This window comes from Acanthisitta chloris, unplaced genomic scaffold, assembly GCF_000695815.1.
Source record: "Acanthisitta chloris isolate BGI_N310 unplaced genomic scaffold, ASM69581v1 scaffold8243, whole genome shotgun sequence".
Taxonomy (NCBI): Eukaryota; Metazoa; Chordata; class Aves; order Passeriformes; family Acanthisittidae; genus Acanthisitta; species Acanthisitta chloris.
Window position 1 is genome coordinate 2,098 of NW_008664238.1, and position 376 is coordinate 2,473.

General features: G+C 57.4%; 1 protein-coding gene across 1 annotated transcript in view; it reads left to right on the forward strand.

The window, feature by feature from the left end:
• Window positions 1-376, forward strand: part of LOC103798969 (neurogenic locus notch homolog protein 1-like) — a gene marked incomplete at both ends in the record, with an annotated part of 5,546 nt that overhangs the window by 398 nt on the left and 4,772 nt on the right. The window contains one exon of the mRNA XM_009071258.1: window positions 220-350. Within this exon, the coding sequence (XP_009069506.1) occupies window positions 220-350 (131 nt within the window). The remainder of the gene's footprint in view (window positions 1-219; window positions 351-376) is intronic.

Sequence of the window (376 nt, forward strand, 5' to 3'; positions counted from 1 at the left end):
CTTCCTCCAGTGTTGGGGAAGAGGTAGGGAGGGTGGTCTGCAAAACCTGAGTTGAGGTTTGGGAGGGTCCCATCTTGGGGAGGTGCCACCCTCCTGTGTGGTGTTTTAGTGGGGTTGAGGTAGAGGGGATAAGTTACAACCAGTCCAAATCTGTGTTTGCTCCTACTTAGAGCATGAGCTGCTGTTTGCATCCTTATCCTCTGTCCCTGCCCTCCCCAGGCAAAACCTGCCAGCAGGCTGACCCCTGTGCCTCCAACCCCTGTGCCAACGGGGGCCAATGCGTCCCCTTCGAAGCTCACTACGTCTGCCGCTGCACCTCTGGCTTCCACGGGGCCAACTGCAAGCAGGATGTCAATGAGTGCAACATCTCCCCACC